Source organism: Myotis daubentonii, chromosome 16 (assembly GCF_963259705.1).
Source record: "Myotis daubentonii chromosome 16, mMyoDau2.1, whole genome shotgun sequence".
Lineage (NCBI taxonomy): Eukaryota > Metazoa > Chordata > Mammalia > Chiroptera > Vespertilionidae > Myotis > Myotis daubentonii.
In genome coordinates this window covers 2,669,608-2,689,104 of record NC_081855.1, presented here as the reverse complement: position 1 = coordinate 2,689,104, position 19,497 = coordinate 2,669,608, and the positions used below count along the sequence as shown (strand labels likewise).

General features: G+C 49.2%; 1 protein-coding gene across 1 annotated transcript in view; it reads right to left on the bottom strand.

Moving 5' to 3' along the window:
- Positions 1-19,497, bottom strand: part of USP22 (ubiquitin specific peptidase 22) — an 84,181-nt gene that overhangs the window by 10,162 nt on the left and 54,522 nt on the right. Inside the window, exons 7-8 of the mRNA XM_059668328.1 lie at positions 15,486-15,591; positions 11,869-12,027 (exon numbers count right to left, since the gene is read on the bottom strand). Coding sequence (XP_059524311.1) covers positions 11,869-12,027; positions 15,486-15,591 — 265 coding nt within the window. The remainder of the gene's footprint in view (positions 1-11,868; positions 12,028-15,485; positions 15,592-19,497) is intronic.

Sequence of the window (19,497 nt, the reverse complement as noted above, 5' to 3'; positions counted from 1 at the left end):
ACTGGTTTTGAAGTGTGTGATGGTGCGTCATCATGAAGTAAAATTACTTTGCCGTGTCTTCTGGCCCATTCTGGTTGTTTCACATTCAAAGTGTGGTTCAGATTGATTATTTGTTGTCGGTAGCGATCAGTACTAACGGTTTCACCTGGTTTTAGAAGCTCCTAGGGTAGGACTGAGGAGCAGCCATAGCTGCTTGTCCACCCTGTTGATCCCCTGAGACCATGCGCCACCCAAGCTGTACGCTGAGGCTTTTGCATATGAAAGGCCTGGCCCTTTGCAATCTGAAAATTACCTAACAAACTGCAGCTGGGTCAGAGAAACCCAGAACTTCCAAAAGAAGGCCCAAGGCCCCACAGCAGCTTGCATTGCTTCACAGCTGGGCTTCTGCTGGGTAGCCTCAGGCAGAGGCTAAATTAGCGCCTCCTTAGATCAAAGAGCCAGTGTACCCAGTGGTCAGAGTGGGACCATCCAGATTACAACTCCTCAGATCCATAAGGGACACACTCAGGGGGCAGACTCAGTGAGCACCCAACCCCTTCTGAAGCAAGTCTTGCCCCCTAAGGGTGTCTCTAGTACAGAAGTTCTCCCACGGCAGACACAGCTGATACTCACAGACAACTGGCCTGGAGGTCAATTCCTCCCAGTGATACCAACAACAATCAAGGCTTAACTACAACAAGACTGTGCACAAAACCCACAACGGGGTGCACCAAGAGTGTCCACCTCAGGTAACTGGGAGGCTGAGCCACTGGGCCCTATAGGACACCTAGCACACAAAGCCACTCTATCAACACAGGGAAGCAGCCAAAATGCGGAGACAAAGAAACAGGTCACAAATGACCGAAATGGAGGAAAGCAAACTACTGGATATAGAGTTCAAAACCACACTTTTAAGGTTTTTCAAGAATTCTCTAGAAACCGCCGATAAACTTAGTGAGACCCTCAAGAAATCTAGTGAGACCCTCGAGGTTATGAAAAAGGACCAACTAGAAATTAAGCATACACTGACTGAAATAAAGAATATTATACAGAGTTCCAACAGCAGAAAAGAAGATCGCAAGAACCAAGTCAAAGATTTGAAATACAAAGAAGCAAAAAACACCCAACCGGAAAAACAAAAAGAAAAAAGAATCCAAAAACATGAAGATAGTGTAAGGAGCCTCTGGGACATCTTCAAACGTACCAACATCTGAATTATGGGGGTGCCAGAAGAAGAGAGCAAGATATTGAAAACCTATTTGAAGAAATAATGACAGAAAACTTCCCCTACCTGGTGAAAGAAATAGACTTACAAGTCCAGGAAGTGCAGAGAACCCCAAACAAAAGGAATCCAAAGAGTACCACACCAAGACACATCATAATTAAAATGCCAAGAGTAAAAGACAAAAAGAGAATCTTAAAAGCAGCAAGAGAAAAAAAGTCAGTTACCTACATGGGAGTACCCATACGACTGTCAGCTGATTTCTCAACAGAAACTTTGCATGCCAGAAGGGAATGGCAAGAAATATTCAAAGTGATGAATGCCAAGAACCTACAACCAAGATTACATTACCCAGCAAAGCTATCATTCAGAATTGAAGGTCAGATAAAGAGCTTCACAGATAAGAAAAAGCTAAGGGAGTTCATCACCACCAAATCAGTATTATATGAAATGCTGAAAGGTATCCTCTAAGAAGAGGAAGAAGAAGAAAAAGGTAAAGATACAAATTATGAACAACAAATACACATCTATCAACAAGTGAATCTAAAAATCAAGTGAATAAATAATCTGATGAACAGAATAAACTGGTGATTACAATAGAATCAGGGGCATAGAAAGGGAGTGGACTGACTATTCTCAGGGGGAAAGGAGTGTGGGGGGTACGGGAAGAGACTGGACAAAAATCGTACACCTATGGATGAGGACAGGGGGGTGGTGGGGGGAGTAAGGGTAGAGGGTGGGGTGGGAACCGGGTGGAGGGGAGCTATGGGGGGAAAAAAAGGAACAACTGTAATAATCTGAACAATAAATATTTAATTTAAAAAAATGTAAAAAATAACAAATACTGCTAGAAAAAAAAAGAATATATATATTATTTGTTTTAATGGAATAAAATATTTTGGTTTTTATCTGAAAAAATATCATGAACTATCTGAAGCAAAACTAAGAAAACAATCCTATTTACAATTGCTTTAAATATATCTATCTACCTAGGAATAAATTTAAATAAGGATGTAAAAGACCTATAATCGAAAACTCATAAAACACTGAAGAAAGAAATTGAAGACATAAGTAAGTAGAAGCATATACCAGGTTCGTGGACTGAAAGAATTAACATCATTAAAATAGCCACACTACCCAAAGCAATCTATATAGTCAAGGCAATGAACTAGAACAAATATTCCAAAAATTTATATGGAACCAAATAGCCTCAACAATCTTGAAAAAGAACAAAGTTGGAGGAATCACACTACCTGATATCACACTATACTACAAGGCCATAGTAATCAAAACAGCATGGTACTGGCATAGAAACAGACATATAGGTCAATGGAACAGAAGAGACATCCCAGAAATAAACCCATGGCTTTATGGTCAATTAATATCTGACAAAGGAGGAAATAAAATACAATGGGGTAAAAACAGTCTATTTAATGGTGTTGGAAAAATTTGACAAATATGTGCAAAAAAATGAAACCAAACCACATTCTTATATTATACACAAGAATAAACTCAAACGGACTAAAGCAGTGGTTGGCAAACTGCGGCTCATGAGCCACATGTGGCTCTTTGGCCCCTTGAGTGTGGTTCTTCCACAAAATACCAAGTGCGGGCGCGCACGTACAGTGCAATTGAAACTTCGTGGCCCATGCGCAGAAGTAGGTATTTTGTGGAAGAGCCACACTCAAGGGGCCAAAGAGCCGCATGTGGCTCGTGAGCCACAGTTTGCCAACCACTGGACTAAAGACTTACATGTAAGGCTTAAAACAAGCAAAGTCCTAAAGAAAACATAGGCAGTTAAATCTCAGACATTTCTTGAAGCAATATTCTTTCTGATATATCTCCTCATGCAAGAAAAACAAAAGAAAAATATACAAATGGGACTACATCGAAGTATAAAGTTCTTGCACAGCAAAGAAAAGCAGTAACAAAATGAAAAGACAACCCGCTGAATGGGAGAACATAATTGCCAACGATACATCTAATAAGGAGCTAATATCCAAAATTTATAAAGAACTTATAAAATTCAACATCATAAAAACAACTTAAAAATGGGCAAAAGACCTGAATAGACTCTTCTCCAAAGAGAACATACAAATGACCACAAACATGAAAAGATGCTGAATGTCACTAATCATCAAATGTACAAATGTACAAATTAAAACTATAATGGGGTATTCACCTCACACCTGTCAGAATGACTATCATCAATAAATCAACAAGTGATGGAGAGGATGCAGAGAAAAAGGAACCCTCATGGACTGTTGGTGGGAGTGCAGACTGGTGTAGCCACTATGGAAAACAATATGGAGTCACCTTTAAAAAATCAAAAAAGGGAACTACTGTAGACCCAGGGATTCCACTTCTGGGAATATACCATAAGAATCCCCAAACAGTCATTGAAAGAATATGTGCATGTTCCTCTACCATCATGGCAGTTATTTACACCCTGAGGCCCGGTGCATGGATTCGTGCACCGGTGGGGTCCCTCGGCCTGGCCTGCAGGATCAGGCCAAAACAGGCTCTCCAACATCCCCCGAGGGGTCCCAGATCACGAGAGGGCGCAGGCTCGGTCAAAGGACCCCATTGTTGCATGGTTGGGGCCGGGGAAGGACCGCGGGAGGGCTCCAGGATGTATCTGGCCCATCTATCCCAGTCCCGATCAGCCGGACCCCAGCAGCAAGCTAACGTACCAGTCGGAGCATCTGCCCTCTGGTAGTCAGTGCGTGTCATAGCGACTGGTCAAACGGTCGAATGAACAGGCGGACATTTAGCATATTAGCATTTTATTATATAGTATAGCCAGGATCTGAAGCAGCCTAAGTGTCCATCAGTAGATGAGTGGATAAAAAAAGCTGTGGTACTACACCATGGAATGCTACACAGCTGTAAAAAGAAGAAAATCTTACCTTTGTGACAGCCTGCATGGACATAGAGATTATTATGCTAAATCAGTGGTTCTCAACCTTGGCTGCACATTAGAATCACCTGGGAATCTTTTTAAAATCCTGATTTCTGGGCCTCATCCTCCGGAAATTCTGTTTCTTTGTTACTAATGTTGTGGCCTCACCCCATAACAAAGAAACAGAATTTCTGGTGGATAAGGCCCAGACGTCATGATTTTAAAAAGATTCCCAGGTGATTCTAATGTGCAGCCAAGGTTGAGAACCACTGTGCTAAGTGAAATAAACCAGTCAGAGAAAGACAAATACCTCATGATTTCACTAATACGTAGAATCTAATGAACAAAATGAACCAACAAAATAGAAACGGACTCATAGATACAGAGAAGAGATTGACAGCTGTCAGAAGGGAGGCGGGTTAGGTAAAAAGGTGAAGTGATTAAGCTAAAAAACAAACGCAGACACAGACAAAAGTACAATTACCAGAGAGAACGTAGGCAGGGGGAGGTAGAAGAGGGTAAAGGGGGATAAATGGTGACGGAAGACTTGACTTTGGGTGGTGAACACAATACACAATATGCAGGTGACGTATTACATTGAAACCTATATAAATTTTATTAACCAATATGCCCCTATAAATTCTACATTAAACAAATAATACTTGCCTTAAATTTTTTATAAGTGAAAAGTCTGGTGAAATAATAATTTTCTTACTACCATAAGATATAGTAATTTGTCCCAGAAAAATGAAGTTGTGTTCACACAAAAACTGTATGTAAACTTTTTAAATTGTTTTTGTTAATCGTCATTGGAGGATAGTTTTCCATTGATTTTTTAGAAAGAGTGGAAGGTAGGGGAGAGAGAGAGAGAAACATGGATGTGAGACACACATCAATTGGATGCCTCCCATACCACCCCGACTGGGGCTGAGAAATGAACCTGCAATGCAGGTAACATGCTCTTGACTGGGAATCGAACCCGTGACCCTTAGGTCTGAGGGTCTATGCTCTAACCATTGAGCCACACCGGCCAGGGCTGCACACAAGTGTTTTAAGCAGCTTTATTTCTAGTCGCCAAAAAATGAAACAAACGAACAAAAAACTGGAAGCAATGCAGATGTCCTTCAACGGGTGCACGTAAACAGTTCAACAAACTGGTACATGACACCATGGGATACTAGTGAGCAACAAAGAGGAACAAACTATGGATACCTGCACCTGGATGAGTCCCCGGGAATTAGGATGAGTGAACAAAGTCAATCCCCAAAGGTCACATGTTGTATGATTCCATTTACATGTAACTTTCTTGAAATGTGGCATTCATAGAAACGGAGAACAGATTCGTGGCGACCAGGGTCCAGGAGGCAGTCGCGCTCAGAGGGCAGGAGGGGTGGCTGTGAGGGTTCCTGGGTGACGAAGGGCCCTGCATGGTGTCACTATCCTGGTTGCGACATTGTCCTGTAGTTGTGTAAGACCAGGGGGAATCGGGGGAAGGACACATGGGATCCCTATGTAGTATTTCTGACAACTGCATGGGAAGCTACAATTATCTCAAAAGAAAACGTTTAATTTTTTTAAATGAGACATTTGGGAAATTTTAGCTTTGTGATGATGAAGAGATGTTGTGAGATAGGTTGTAGCCAGCATTTGTGGCATCTACTAAAGATAAAAACCACAACACAGATGTTTCGATATAGTTTATGACAAAACTTTAAAATTTAATGCTGAAAACAAACAGAAAATTTGATCTTTTGACAACTGGGTCTGGAAATCCTTGTTTATCCTTTGGAAATGCTGTCATTTCAACAAAGACAGGACCACGCCCCGAGCAAAGCTGAGACTGCCGGGAAGCGGCTGGGCCAGGGCGGGGAGTGCCTGCAGAGCGGGAGTGGGGCAGGCACCCAGCACGCACACTGCCACCTACAGGGACTCCCCGCCCAGCCAGCACAGTCCGCAGTGTGAGGAGTATGGTGGACAAGTGACCTTGTCTTCGCTACAAAGAAAAGGCAGGCAAAGAAGACTTGAAAGTGACTATGAGGCCAATAAACCAAATGCAGTATGTGGACCAAGTCTGAATCCTGATTTGAACAAACTTTAAAACGTAGTTTAAAAGAACACAAACCAATCAGTGAAGTCTGAACACTGACTGGCAGGCCGATGGCAGGAGAGAAGAGTGTGCCCGTGTGAACCAGAGTTGCCACATTATTCCATCATCCAATTTTCACACTCAAAACACAGTTCTTCCTCCTCCCACTCGCAATACACAGGAACAGCCAGGGCCCACCCACGCTTCTCCATGTCCCCGCAAGTGTCCAGGGCCCGCAGCAGCCACAGGAGAATAGAGCTGTGTGTGCAGAGGAAAAACACTGTTTTAGAGGTGGAAGTCCAAGAGAACCAAGATGGCGGTAAACACCTGTACTCGCTGCCTCCCAAAACCACATCAAAATTACAACTAAAGCCCAACTGGCCTGGCTCAGTGGTTGAGCATAGACCTATGGACCAGGTTGCAGTTTGATTCCCTGACAGGGCACATGGCCAGGTTGTGGGCTCAGTCCCCAATGTGGAGTGTTCAGGAGGCAGCCCATCAATGATCCTCCCTCATCATTGATGTTTCTCTCTCTCTCCCCATCTCCTTTCCTCTCTGAAATCAATAAAAATATATATATTTTTAAAAATTACAACTATAATACAAAACCACCGTCATCCAGAACCACCTGCAAGCTGGCTGATGGGAGTCCCACAGCTAGAGAAGAAGGAGGCACGCTGAGCCTGGCAGGAGGGGCAGAGGTGCGGAAGGGGCTGGTCCGACACCCACCAGTGGTGTGTTTTTAATCAGGAGGGAGATGGTCTCTGTGGAGGCCGCCCATGAGAAGCAAGGGGTCCCAGCCCCACACCAGACCCCAGCCCAGGGCCCCATGGCAGGGAAGAGAAGGCCCCATAACTACTGGCTGTAAAAACCAGCAGGGACTGTGGCTCAGTGACATGGATGCCTCTGGAGACCCAGGTGTTCCTCTTAAAGGGCCAGCGCATGAACTTATTCAGACTTGATCCCTCTGAGCTCCAGCACTGGGAGGAAGCTTTGGGGGATCCAGGGACATATGGGGAGGAACTGGACTGTCTGGCATCAGGGCAGGAACTCGGGGGCAGCTTTCTCCCAGATAGGGGTGCTCACAGCGGTCATTGATCCTGTGCTGGGGCTGCCCCTGTGGCAGAGCTGACTGGCAGCCATATCTGAGTTTCCACCAGCCTGGCCCACACTGCTGGCTCTGCCCTGGGGATTCCCTGTGGTCCTGCCCCATCCAATCTGCAGCCCCACCCAAGCTGTTTGTAGCATATGAATGGCCTGTCCTGGCTCAGGCTGCACTTTGCTAAAATCTCTCAAACAAGCAGCAGCTGGTGTCAGCATGCCCCAAACCTATCAGTAAGAGGCCCAAGACCCAGCACTAGCCAGCCTGCCTTGCTTCACAGCTTGGCCTTGTCTGGGCACCTCAAAGCCCAATACATGTAGCACCATTTGTAGATCCCTCTGTAGCTCCTGCCTGGTCGCCCTAGGCAGTGGCTGACTTTGCACCTCCCAAGAGGCCCCAGAGCCAGTGCACCCGGTGGACAGCTTCAGACCTCACCAGATTACAACTCTACACACCCACAAGCAACACACTCAAGGGCCAGACTCAGTGAGCACCAAAGCCCCACTGAAGCAAGGCCTGCTCCATAGTGGTGTCTCCTACACAGCAGATCCCCCACTGTAGTTGCAGCTCGTCCTCACAGCCAAGTTTGCCTGGAGGTTAATTCCTCGCAGTGATGACAACAGCAATCAAGGCTCAACTACAACAGGACTGTGCACACAGCCCACACAGGGCCATACCTAGAGTGCCCAACTCAGGTGACTGGGGAGGCTGAGCCACTGGGCCCTATAGGACACCTACAACACAAGGCCACTCTACCAATTCCAGGAGACATAGCAGCTCTACCCAATACATAGAAACAAACACAGGGAAGCAACCAAAATGTAGAGACAAAGAAACATGTCACAAATGAAAGTTTAAGATGGGCTTCTGGCTTTGACACATTTGTATGTGTAGGGAGCAGCTATAGGGTTAAGCCTCGGACTGACTTGTTGACAAAGTCACAAACAAGTCCCAGCTTAGAGGGCACAGCCTTCTTAGCACTATTAGGCTTGACCTTATGACTGCTCCCTAGATCTTATCTGGGTAGCTAATGGGCTTAGATGCAGCAAGTGCTGCCAAAACAAGTGAAACTCACAAGAACACTGTAACTATGGTGGCCACTACCTTGTTTACCTCTGGCTATAAAATAAAGGCTCAGCTTGCCATCTAGATCTCTCTCTGTGGCCTCAGCCAGGCACAGGAAGATCCACCTAGACCAGTGGTCGGCAAACTGCGGCTCGCAAGCCACATGCGGCTCTTTGGCCCCTTGAGTGTGGCTCTTCCACAAAATACCGACTTCTGCACATGGGCCACGAAGTTTCAATTGCACTGTACGTGCGCGCCCGCACTTGGTATTTTGTGGAAGAGCCACACTCAAGGGGCCAAAGAGCTGCATGTGGCTCGCGAGCCGCAATTTGCCGACCACTGACCTAGACCAGTGGTTCTCAACCTTGGCTGCACATTAAAATCACCTAGGAATCTTTTTAAAATCCTGATTTCTAACCTATAACCAAGATTATTTTATCCAGCAAAGCTATGATTCAGAATTGAAGGTCAGATAAAGAGCTTCACAGATAAGAAAAAGCTAAAGGAGTTCATCACCACCAAATCAGTATTATATGAAATGCTGAAAGGTATCCTTTAAGAAGAGGAAGAAGAAGAAAAAGGTAAAGATACAAATTATGAACAACAAACATGCATCTATCAACAAGTGAATCTAAGAATCAAGTGAATAAATAATCTGATGAACAGAATAAACTGGTAATTATAATAGAATCAGGGGCATAGAAAGGGAGTGGACTGACTATTCTTGGGGGGGGAAAGGGGTGTGGGGGATGCGGGAAGAGACTGGACAAAAATCGTGCACCTATGGATGAGGACAGTGGGGGGGGTGAGGGCAGAGGGTGGGGTGGGAACCGGGTGGATGGGAGCTATGGGGGGAAAAAAAGAGGAATAATTGTAATAATCTGAACAATAAAGATTTAATTAAAAAAATAAAATTAAATTTTAAAAAAATCCTGATTTCGGGGCCTCATCCTCCGGAAACTGTTTCTTTGTTATGGGGTGGGGCCACAACATCCACACTAATAAAAGACAAACATGCAAATTGACTGTACCTTCGCTATGCCTTAAGCCATGCCCATCAGCCAATCAGAGTGACTATATGCAAATTAACCCAACCAAGATGGTGGCCAGCTGCCAAGGAGCTGGAGCAAGCAGGAGGCTTGGTTGCCCCAATGATGGAGGAAGCCAAGCTTTCCAGCTGCCGTGGCCGGCTCTGAGCTCCACTCAAAGCAACAAGTTTCAATTATAGAAGATAAATTAAACCCAGATACCTGCTGTGGCCAAGGAGCTGGAGCGAGCAGGAGGCTTGCGTTGCCCCTGGTGATGGAGGAAGCCAAGCTTCCCTCCCACCCACCCCACACTGGCCGGCTCTGAGCTCCTCTCAAGGCTACAAAGTTTCGATTATAGAAGGTAAATAAATCCCAGAATAAAAAAAGAAAGAAAGGAGAGGCTGGGAGCGTCCGTTGCCGGGGGTCTTGGCCAGCCTGAAAACAGCCCTCAGCCTCTCACCCAGATAGGCCAGGTCCCCCCATGGGGACCCCCCCATCCTAAAGGGGGTGTGGCCAGCCTGCAAACAGCCATCAGCCCCTCACCCAGGCTGGCCAGGCACCCCAGTGGGGAACCCCACCCTGAAGGGGGTGTGACCAGCTGCAGACAGCCATAAGCCCCTAACCCAGGCTGGCCAAACCTCCATGGGGTCTGGGGGGTGGGGGGGAGGGCTTGACCAGCCTGCAAACAGCCATCAGCCTCTCACCCAGTCTGGCCAGGCACCCCAGCGGGACCCCCACCCTGATTCAAGACACCCTTCAGGGCAAACCAGCCAGCCCCCACCCTTGCACCAGGCCTCTATCCTATATAATAAAAGGGTAATATGCAAACAGACCCTAACAGCAGAACGAGTGGGAATGACCGGTCACTATGACACACACTGACCACCAGGGGCCACACGCTCAATGCAGGAGCTGCCCCCTGGTGGTCAGTGTGCTCCACAGGGGGAGCTCTGCTCAGCTACAAGCCAGGCTGATGGCTGCCAGTACAGCAGTGGTGGCGGGAGCCTCTCCCGCCTCCTCAGCACTGCTAAGGATGTCCGAATGCAGCTCAAGCCTGCTCCCCACTGGCAAGTGGACATCCCCCAAGGGCTCCGGGGCTGCCAGAGGGCTGTCTGACTGCCAGCTTGGGTCCGATCCCTCAGGGAGTGGGCCTAAGCCAGCAGGTGGACATCCTCCGAGGGGTCCCAGACTGCAAGAGGGCATAGGCCAGGCTGAGGGACCCCCCTGAGTGCACAAATTTTTGTGCCCAGGGCCTCTAGTTAGTAGTAAAGAAACAGAATTTCTGGAGGATGAGGCCCAGAAATCAGGATTTTAAAAAGATTCCCAGGTGATTCTAATGTGCAGCCAAGGTTGAGAACCACTGACCTGGACCCAGGTTATTCTCTTTGTCTCTTTTCTAAATCCTTCAGCGCCCCCCGAACCCTTGGCGGAGCTTGCCCGGCACAGTATGTGACACCCATTTAAATACATTTCATAGCAACTGCATCTGAAACTCCATCACTTGTCTAAATCAATGACGCAGCAAATGGACAGAGTAAACAGTGTAGATGCGGACAGAAGCTCACGTGTTTCATCACTTGCAGAAAAGACCACCTGCAACGGAGAGGATCCAGAGATAGGGAAGCATGGAACAGAGTGGGGAATCTCAGAGGGAAGGTGGAGGTGGGGGGGTGGATGGGAGGTAATCAACCAAAGACCTTGTATGCACATATGCATAACCCATGGACACAGACAACAGGGTGGTGAAGGCCTGGGGCGGGGGGCGGGCTGGAGGGGGTCAATGGGGAAAAAAGGGGACATATGTAATACTTTCAACAATAAAGAATTATTAAAAAAAAAAAAAAAAAGACCACATGCCTTGGCGGGAGGGCTCCCTCAGTGCAGACTCTGGTACAGTAGGTGAGGGAGCTGTACCCTGTTCATTTACACTGAGGATAGGGTGGGATAGTAGCTGACATACAGACGTCCCACAATACAAAGCTAGATGGACGATATCTACTCACCTTGCAAAAATGTGACAAACCAGTATGAGTCATTGGGCACCAATTGAAGCCATCTGCATGCTGTCATACCTTTTCTCATGTTCCCTACGAGACGTGTAAAAGAAACTACTATTGGAACCCTGGGTGGCCCTAAGTTTATTAGGGTTTTACTCCTGAACAGCCTCAAGGCAAGAGAGACAACTAGCCCTGACCGGTTTGGCTCAGTGGATAGAGCGTCGGCCTGCGGACCGAAGGGTCCCGGGTTCGATTCTGGTCAAGGGCATGTACCTTCGTTGCAGGCACATCCCCAGTAGGGGGTGTGCAGGAGGCAGCTGATCGATGTTTCTCTCTCATTGATGTTTCTAACTGTCTATCCTTCTCCGTTCCTCTCTGTGAAAAATCAATAAAATATATTATTAAAAAAAAAAGAAAAAAAGAGAGAGACAACTGCCTGCAAGGAAATCACTTTATTTTTCTGCAAAAGTGCTGGCAGGGTTCTTACCTTCTCAAGCAGTCCGTCAGCGTAGTGGTTCCAGACGCATGACTTTCCCCGTTCACCACACTGCCCTCACTCCCAGGGCTCAGGGGCCAGAATGGGGAGGAAGAGCCAGGCAGATCTAAACTGATGTCCCAGAAGGGGTCTATTGTGGTGGAGACTCCACTAGAAGCAGGAGACAGAAAACCAAAGTGAGAACTGATACCCACAAACAGTTTCGGAGGTACCACCTCATGGAATATACCCCAACATCTTTTCACAGCTCTGCCCTTTTTCTTTTCTTTTTTTAAATATATTTTTATTGATTTCAGAGAGGAAGGGAGAGGGAAAGATAGACACATCAATATTGAGAGAGAATCATTGATTGGCTGCCTCCTGCAAGCCCCCCAATGGGGACCGACACTGCAACCTGGGCATGTGCCCTTGACCAGCATTGAACCTGGACGCCCTTCAGCTGCAGGCTGACACTCTATCCACTGAAGCAAACTGGCTAGGGCCTCTTTTTCTTTTTTTAAAGATATATTTTTATTTATTTCAGAGAGGAAGGGAGAAGAAGACAGAGAAAGAAACATCTATACTAATAAAAGGGTAATATGCTGCCAGAACTGGTTTGGCTCAGTGGATAGAGCGTCGGCCTGCGGAATCAAGGGTCCCAGGTTCGATTCCGGTCGGGGGCATGTACCTGGGTTGCGGGCACATCCCCAGTGGGAGATGTGCAGGAGGCAGCTGATTGATGTTTCTCTCTCGTCGATGTTTCTAACTCTCTATCCCTCTCCCTTCCTCTCTGTAAAAAATCAATAAAATATATTTTTAAAAAAAGGGTAATATGCTAATTAGACCAGGTGACCTTCAGGGAGACCTTCCGGACGTCCTTTGGGACAAAGCCATGGTGGCAGGGCCAAGGCAGAGGCAGTTAGGGGCGATCAGGCCTGCAGGGGGGAGGGGCTGTTGGGGATGAGCAGGCGGCAGTGGGGGGCAGTTGGGGGTGAGCAGGCCGGCAAGGGGGGGGGCAGTTGGGGGCGAGCAGGCCGGCAGGCAGAGTGGTTAGGGGCAATAAAACAGGCAGGCAGGTGAGCGGTTAGGAGCCAGTGGTCCCGGATTGCAAAAGGGATGTCCCAGATTGGAGAGGTGCAGGCCGGGCTGAGGGACACCCTCCTCTGCCCCCCCCCCACCCCCATGCACAAATTTCGTGCACTGGGCCACTAGTCAATGATGAAAGAGAATCATTGATCAGCTGCCTCCTGCACACCCCCTGCTGGGGATGGAGCCCGAAACCTGGGCAAGTGCCCTGACTGGGAATCTAATTATGACCTGGTTCATAGGTCCACGCTCAACCACTGAGCCACGGCCGGCTGGGCCACAGCTCTGCCCTTTTATCCAAATGACTTCTCAGGTGTGCTCACACCCAATGCATCTTGGGCTCCCAGGGCCCTAGGGAAAGACACTGTGCAAACCACTAAAGACAAAGTCTGCTCCTAAAGCAACAGTTTCTATACCCAGAAGATTAGCACCATCGTTTTAGGTTTATTCTGGGCCCCACGTCTAGAGGTTCTGAATCAATGGATCTATCACCCAAGCGGCCTTGGGAACTGGGAGCTGCTGAGCCTGGATAGTAACTCAGACGCCAAGTGCACTTCACACAGAGTTCCCTACCCACAGCTTCCCAGGCTGAACAGTAGCGCCAGCTAATTCCCTCCCAGAGATTTATTTCAAAACTAGAGGCCCCGGTGCATGACATTTGTGCAGTGGTTGGGGGCGGGGGCGGGGGGGGGCAGAGGAGTGTGTCACTCTGAAGTACTTCCTGGTTTCCTTTCCCATTTGCTTATCACCATGATGGTCCATTTCCAACCTGCAGACTGTGGTGTTCTGAGAAGTTCTCAAAGTCTTTGGATTCTTGAGCATAAAGTGTTGTCAAGGCCCTGACAACACGAACCGGTATGACAACATGCAGATGGCTTCAATTGGTGCCCAATGACTCATACTGGTTTGTCACATTTTTGCAAGGTGAGTAGACATCGTCCATCTAGCTTTGTATTGTGGGACGTCTGCATGTCGGCTACTATCCCACCCCATCCCCAATGGGGGGCAGCCTCAGCCTGGCCTGTGCCCTCTTGCAGTCCAGGACCCCTTGGGGGATGTGCGGCTCGCTGCTCCTTAGCGCTGCCTCGGAGGCAGGAGAGGCTCCCGCCATTGCCACTGCGCTCGCCAGCTGTGAGCCTGGCTTCTGGCTGAGCGGCGCTCCCTCTGTGGGAGCGCACTACCAGGGGACAGTTCCTGCATTGAGCGTCTGCCCCCTGGTGGTCAGTGCATGTCATAGCGACCGGTCACTCGCCTAGCCTTTTATTTTATAGGATATACAAACAGGAAATTCACAGATTGAGAAACTGAATACAGAAATGTAAACGGGATCTACTCTGACAGTCTCCTGTTGATGGAGTTCAATAGTATAGGGCCAAATAGTAAAGCCTGAGCCCCAACTGCTGGGAGTGATGGCCCATGATACAGATGCTACTTAACAGTAAACTGCATCTGTAACTCTTACAGGCAAAACTGACTCCTTGCCAATCTCTTCTATCCTATACAAACTGCAAGTAGTAATCCATTACAGGTTTCTAAATTTTACTGGAGCATGACCAGGCTTCTTTAAAAAGTTGAAGTGAGCCCTGGCTGGTGTGCCTAAGTGGTTAGAGCATAAGGGTTGTGGGTCGATTCCTGGTCAAGGGCACGTTCCTGGGTTGCAGGTTCAATGCCCGGCCCAGGTTGGGGTGCATGTGGGAGGCAACCAATCAAGGTGCCTCTCACATGTATGTTTCTCTCTCCCTCCCTCCTTTCCACTCTCTCTAAAAATCAACGGAAAAAATATACTCAGGTGAAGATTAACAAAAAATAAAAAAAAAAAGCTGAAGAGAAATAAAAACCATGGGAGTGCACTGAAGGTGAAGGAAAGCGTTTTTCTAACCTCATCACCAATGCACTCTCCTCCTAGAAATAAAAGCTTTGAGCTCTAAGCACAGAACCAAAACCCATGAAGGAAGGATTTAGGGACACTACTTGGGAGAAAATGGGAAGGGAAACCAGGAAGTACTTCAGGGTGACACACTCAAGAGCACATATGTCCGTCTCTGAGGGGCCCTTTACCTGGCTCCTGGTTCCAAGGCCCTGAAGAAAGCAGGGGTGGGGGGTGGGGGGTGGGGGCAGCCTACAGTTCACCTGCTCCGTGTGCACAGTGCAGAGGCCCACACCACAGCCCGCAGCCTGGGACCCTGCCCTGACGGCCTGCACAGTCAGGGGACCTGCTAATTCCTAGTGCCTTCACCACTGGAGCTGTATTATCGCCCAAGTGCCAGTGGCGGCCGAAATAAAACGCACCCCGTCTCCCATCTGGCGGTGCTGCAGACACAGCCAGGAGGGCCAGGGCTTGACAACACTTGACACTCAAGAACCCAAAGACTTTGAGAGCTTCTCAGAACACCACAGTCTGCAGGTTGGAAATGGACCATCATGGTGATAAGCAACATCCAGGGAGGTCAGTTTCCCGAAAGAACCGGGGCCCACCGTGTGGGACGGCGAGCAGGGCCTGGGAGGGCCCGAGAGGCCCAGGACCCTGCGAAGCCTCCACTTACTGGCAGACCTGGCAGGTGACGTCCGACTGCAGCCCGCCCGTGAAGATCTGGTCGATGATGCAGTTGCAGTGGTTGGGGTTGCTGGCCTTCTTCCCATTGTCATCGCCTGCGGAAAGATTCCAGCTGTGACCACATCTGTGGCCCCCAAGGCCCCAGAGCCAGCAAGTTTCCAAAAGCACAGACCAAGAGACAAGGCCATCCGCGCACAGAGGCACTATGAAGCCTGAGGCGAAGGGCAGGTGAAGATGCTTAACATTCAAGAAGCTAAGCTGATGTGCTCAGCTTCCAGCTTAGTACCAAAGTGTACCAAACGCCAGTGTCGGGGAAAGTGACTGGCTCCTTTCCCACTTACAGAGGACTACGTGTGTCCTTCCTAGCGAGCGGCCTGACACACTGTGGGGAACACTCCTGGGAAGTGGCCTTGCTTCCGGGACCGTCCCTGCAGGACTCCCGCTCAGTGTTCCTCAGGGGTCCCCACGCCGGGAGCTGCAGGTCAGCTCTGCTCCGGCCAGTTGTACAAGCACAATTCCCACCCTCTCCAGAGCAATGCCAGGGTGTCCGCAGGGAGCCTGGAACAGCATGGGCTTGAACTGCCCAGGCCCACTCACATGCACAGTTCAAACCCAAGCTGCTCAAGGGTCAGCTGAGGGTGGACATCCGAGAGCGTTGAGGGCCGACTTAGGTTATACTCAGAATTCCACCTGCACAGGCAGTTGGCACCCCCATGTTCAAGGGTGCAGTGTATATAGGGGGGGCAAATTACAGCTGTGTGTGTGCGACGGGTTCTTCTTTTTTTAAAATAGTGCTCTTTGCAAATGTTTTTAAGTTTATTTTTATTGATTTTTTTTTTTTTAGAAAGATAGAAACAATATTGAGAGAGAAACATCGATCAACTGCCTCCTTTATAGCCCGCCCTGTGCATCGAGCCTGAAATCCAGGCATGTGCCCTGACCAGAACAGAACCGGCAAACCCGCTCCCACCCCTTTTTTGCTAATCCTCACCGGAGGATATTTTCCCATTGATCTTTAAGGGGAAGTGGAAGAGAGAAGGAAAGACAGAGAGAAAGACATCGATTGGTTGCCTCCTTGCACAAGCCCTAACCAGGGCCCAGGCCGGGGAGGAGCCTGCAACCAACATACATTCCCTTGACCAGAATCGAACCCAGGACCCTTTGGTCCACAGGTCGACATTCTATCCACTGAGCCAAACTGGCCAGGGAGAACCAGTCACCTCTTGGTCAAATGCTCAATCCATTGAGCTAGACCAGCTGGGCTACACGGTTTATTCTTGTATGACTTATTAATTATTGTATTATTTTCCAAACAAACTGTAAACCTACTTTGCCCCACCCTGTACATATTTGTGTAGATATACAAATGTAAAACTTATATGGTTAACTATAGTACATATTAACATACTAGAGGCCCGGGGAACAAAAATTTGTGCACTTGGAGGGGTCCCTCAGCCCGGCCTGTGCGCTCTCGCAGTCTGGGACCCCTCGGGGGATGTCCAACTGCTGGCTTAGGCCCGCTCCCAGCTGAACAGGCCTAAGCTGGCAGTCAAAAATCCCTCTGGCAGCCCGGGAGCCCTCGGGGCATGTCTACTTGCCAGTGGGGAGCAGGCCTAAGCTGCAGTCGGACATCCTTAGCGCTGCTCAGGAGGTGGGAGAGGCTCCTGCCATCACTGCTGTGCTGGCAGCCGTCAGCCTGGCCTGTAGCTGAGCAGAGCTCCCCCTGTGGGAGTGCACTGACCACCAGGGGGCAGCTCCTGCATTGAGCATCTGCCCCCTGGTGGTCAGTGTGTGTCATAGTGACCAGTCATTCCCAGTCGTTCTGCTCTTAGGGTCAGTTTGCATATTACCCTTTTACTATATAGGATAGAGGCCTGGTGCACGGGTGGGGGCCAGCTGGTTTGCCCTGAAGGGTGTCCCGGATCAGGGTGGGGGTCCTGCTGGGGTGCCTGGCCAGCCTGGGTGAGGGGCTGAGGGCTGTTTGCAGGCTGGTCACACCCCCTTCAGAGTGGGGGTCCCCACTGGGGTGCCTGGACTGCCTGGGTGAGGGGCTGATGGCTGTTTTCAGGCTGGCCACAACCCCTTTAGGGTGGGGGGTCCCCACTAGGGTGCCTGGCCAGCCTGGGTGAGAGGCTGATGGCCGTTTTCAGGCTGACCACAGCCATGGGCTGGAAGCAGGTATCTGGGATTTATTTGTCTTCTATAATTGAAACTTTGTAGCCTTGAGTGGAGCTCAGGGCTGGCAGGGCAGGAGGGGGAAGCTTGGCTTCCTCCATCACCGGGGCAACCCAAGCCTTCTGCTCACTCCAGCTCCATGGCTGCCGCCATCTTAGTTGGGTTAATTTGCATACCCGCTCCTGATTGGCTGGTGGGCATGGCTGATAGGCGTGGCTTGTGGGTGTAGTGGAGGTATGGTTAATTTGCATGTTTCTCTTTCTTTAGATTAGATATCCTACATCTTCTATATGACTTTCATTCCACTGGACAACAGGACTAGCACGTGTCCCCCTGGAGATATCACACAGAAAAGGTGAATTGTCACAAGGAATGTAAAGGGCGCCACAGCCTTCTGACACAGCTGCCTGGAGAGATCGGGAGGAAATGCCATCCACAAGGATCTCAAATGCATGGAACAGAACATTAGGAAGCAAAAAATACATCGATGCAAAGAAAAAGGAGCTGAAACATACTTGACGTCCCAACCCCATAAAAGAGCAACGTAAAGCAGGTGGGGGTGCCTCAGGCCCCGGCCGCCCCACGGCTGTGAGCCAGCAGCCTCCATGAGCTCGGAACTCAGGTGGCCCGGCTTCTGAGTGAGCCTCACGCGGCTCCCCAGGCCTTTCAGAGGAATCCTGTCAGGAGGAGGCCTTTTTCGTCACATGAACACTGAACAGCTGTGCATGTTCCAGCACTCTCCTCAGCACTGTCGCAGCCCCCGAGTGGGGCTCCTTCACGGGCTGGTCTGCCTGCACAGCAGCTGTGCATCATGCTGGGAAACCAAGCCTCACCTACGCTCCTAAGCAACATCTACTTGGTTCCTGGGCAAATGTTAAAAGGATAATACATATGCTTTTAAGAGAAAAAATCTTAAGTGAAAAGAGCTCCAGCCCAGAGCCAGGACAGCTGACCCCAATGCGCTGTCTGAGCTGGAGCCTCGGATCCACAGGGCGTCTGAACAGCCCAGACCCAGAGCCTGAGGGGAGCATGAAGGCTGTTCCACCAAGTGACCTAGAAAAGCAGGCTTGTTCTTCAAGGACACCATGTACTAGCGAGAGAAAGCTGGCCAGTAAGAGGTCCCCTGCAACGAGCTACCCCACCCCAGAGGCCACAGGTCACGGGCAGCTTGTGCCCTCAGCACACGTTGGTCACAGCTGAGAGTCAGCTGAGCCAGCAGCACCACCAGGAACCCTTAGGAACCAAACTCTGCTGCCCTCACCCAGGCCCACCACACAGAAGGTCAACTGTGTGCTTCAGGGGCTCCCAGCCCCTCGGATGGGACTTGTCAGTCCACTTCAGCTGGGGCTGCACCGGGCGACCCACACAGGGAGCAGGGCAGGGGGAGGAACCCCACTTGGTGTGTTACTCAGGCCTCATCTCCTGCCTCCAGCCCTAGGAGCTGCTGCCGGCTGCCCCTCCCCTAGACCCACACGTATCTGAGAACCCTACATGTTCCAGTGAGCCCCTAAGCAAGACCTAACAGTGGTTCTCAACCTTCCTAATGCCACGACCCTTTAATACAGTTCCTCATGTTGTGGTGACCCCCAATTTCATTGTTACAAATTGAACACAATTAAAGCGTAGTGATTAATCACAAAAACAGTAAGTAATTATATATGTGTTTTCCAATGGTTTTAGGCGACCCGTGTGAAAGGGTTGTTTGACCCCCAAAGGGGTCGCGACCCACAGATTGAGAACCGCTGACCTAGAAGGAAAGCCCCTGAAGGGAAATGGGCCTGACTCAGGGCCAGGGGGGTCCTGGCAGATGCAGGTGCAGGTGCAGT